Raw genomic sequence first — 1,455 nt, forward strand, 5'->3', positions numbered from 1 at the left:
CTACAGCGAGAAGGCTTTTTAACAATGGGGTCGAAAAGCATTTGGCTGTTCATTATTGTAGTGATTTTAACTCAAGGTAAGTTTGACATTTTCCTTTTTTCTAGCCAAGAGCATTCAATACACTAATGGATGCTCTACATCAATGTAATTTATTTATTTTTATTCCACAGGTATCAGTGGTGATGAAATCCGGTTGGATCAGTCACCTGCTGAGATAAAGAGACCTGGAGAAACAGTGAAGATCTCCTGTAAAATATCTGGTTTTACAATGACAGACTACTTGATGCACTGGATACGACAGAAACCAGGGAAAGCTCTGGAGTGGATTGGGAGAGTTAACTCTGGCAGTAGTTCTAGCTCTAGTTATCTTATTTATGCAGACTCCATGAAAAATCACTTCACGCTGAGTGAGGACGTGTCTCAAAGTACACAGTATCTTGAAGCCAAGAGTCTGAGAGAAGAGGACACTGCTGTTTATTACTGTGCTCGAGCACCAGGACACAGTGACTCCATCTGATGAAGCAGCTCCACAAGAACTGACAGTAACTGAAGTGAGATGATGTTAATTATTAGCTTGATACCTTAATCCACATGTACATTATATCACTGAGAGTTTATTATTGATTGCAGTACAAATTTTTAAACTTTAGCCTTCTGCTTTCTAATTTTAATTATTTTCTTTCATTCTTTCTTTATTATTCTATTCTCCCATTTCTAAAATGTTATGAATTGTTTCTGGAATAGCAGATGTGATTCTAACCTAAATAAAATTATACTTTCAATGCATGGAAAAACCTGAATTTTTATTTTTGGGTGAACTATATTTTTAAATGTGTATGCATGTGTGTTTCATTTTAAAATCAAAAAGTTGAATGATACATTCAAATTAGAAATATGCAAATACTCTTTGTATTGTATTGCTTTGATGACTGAAAGCATGTTTAAAAGAGAATTTAAATTCCCCTGTCCTCCCTGTCCTACTCCAACATCCTCAAGGACCTTTACCTAGGCCTTAAAATGCCACATCCAAGCACCAATCCTCCAAAACCACTGTAAACAGACTAACAACTACCAAAAACACCAATCATAAAAACGTCTAACATTTACTGCACCCACACCAACGACAGTAACATCCTGATTTCTTCACTAGTATGCCAGAATTTTGAAGCATTGCTGCGAAATAACAAAGGAGCACATTGTTTTATCTAAGTTATCTGTATAGATGTTTAAGTTGATTTGATGAGTTAATGCAATTTGAAATGTATTTTCGTAAACATACTGTACAATAACATGTCGGAAATCATCTGTACTGCCCTAAAAACAAAATAAATGTGAATTATGTATTATATCAATCAGAATTCAATTTAAAAAAATCTCAGTTCCAGTGTTGCCAGAGTTACCTTGTTTTGCAGAATATATGCAAATGTTATGATGTAGTAGGGAGGGTCAATGTTA

At 34.8% G+C, this 1,455-nt stretch overlaps 1 gene segment (V, D, J or C); it reads left to right on the forward strand.

Moving 5' to 3' along the window:
* Positions 1–24: 24 nt before the first annotated feature.
* Positions 25–517, forward strand: LOC107737455 (Ig heavy chain V region 914-like). The segment is given in 2 exon segments: positions 25–76; positions 171–517. Coding segments are annotated over 2 exon segments (399 nt in total).
* Positions 518–1,455: the final 938 nt, after the last annotated feature.

This window comes from Sinocyclocheilus rhinocerous, unplaced genomic scaffold (genome assembly GCF_001515625.1).
Source record: "Sinocyclocheilus rhinocerous isolate Xijiao unplaced genomic scaffold, SAMN03320098_v1.1 scaffold4027, whole genome shotgun sequence".
Lineage (NCBI taxonomy): Eukaryota > Metazoa > Chordata > Actinopteri > Cypriniformes > Cyprinidae > Sinocyclocheilus > Sinocyclocheilus rhinocerous.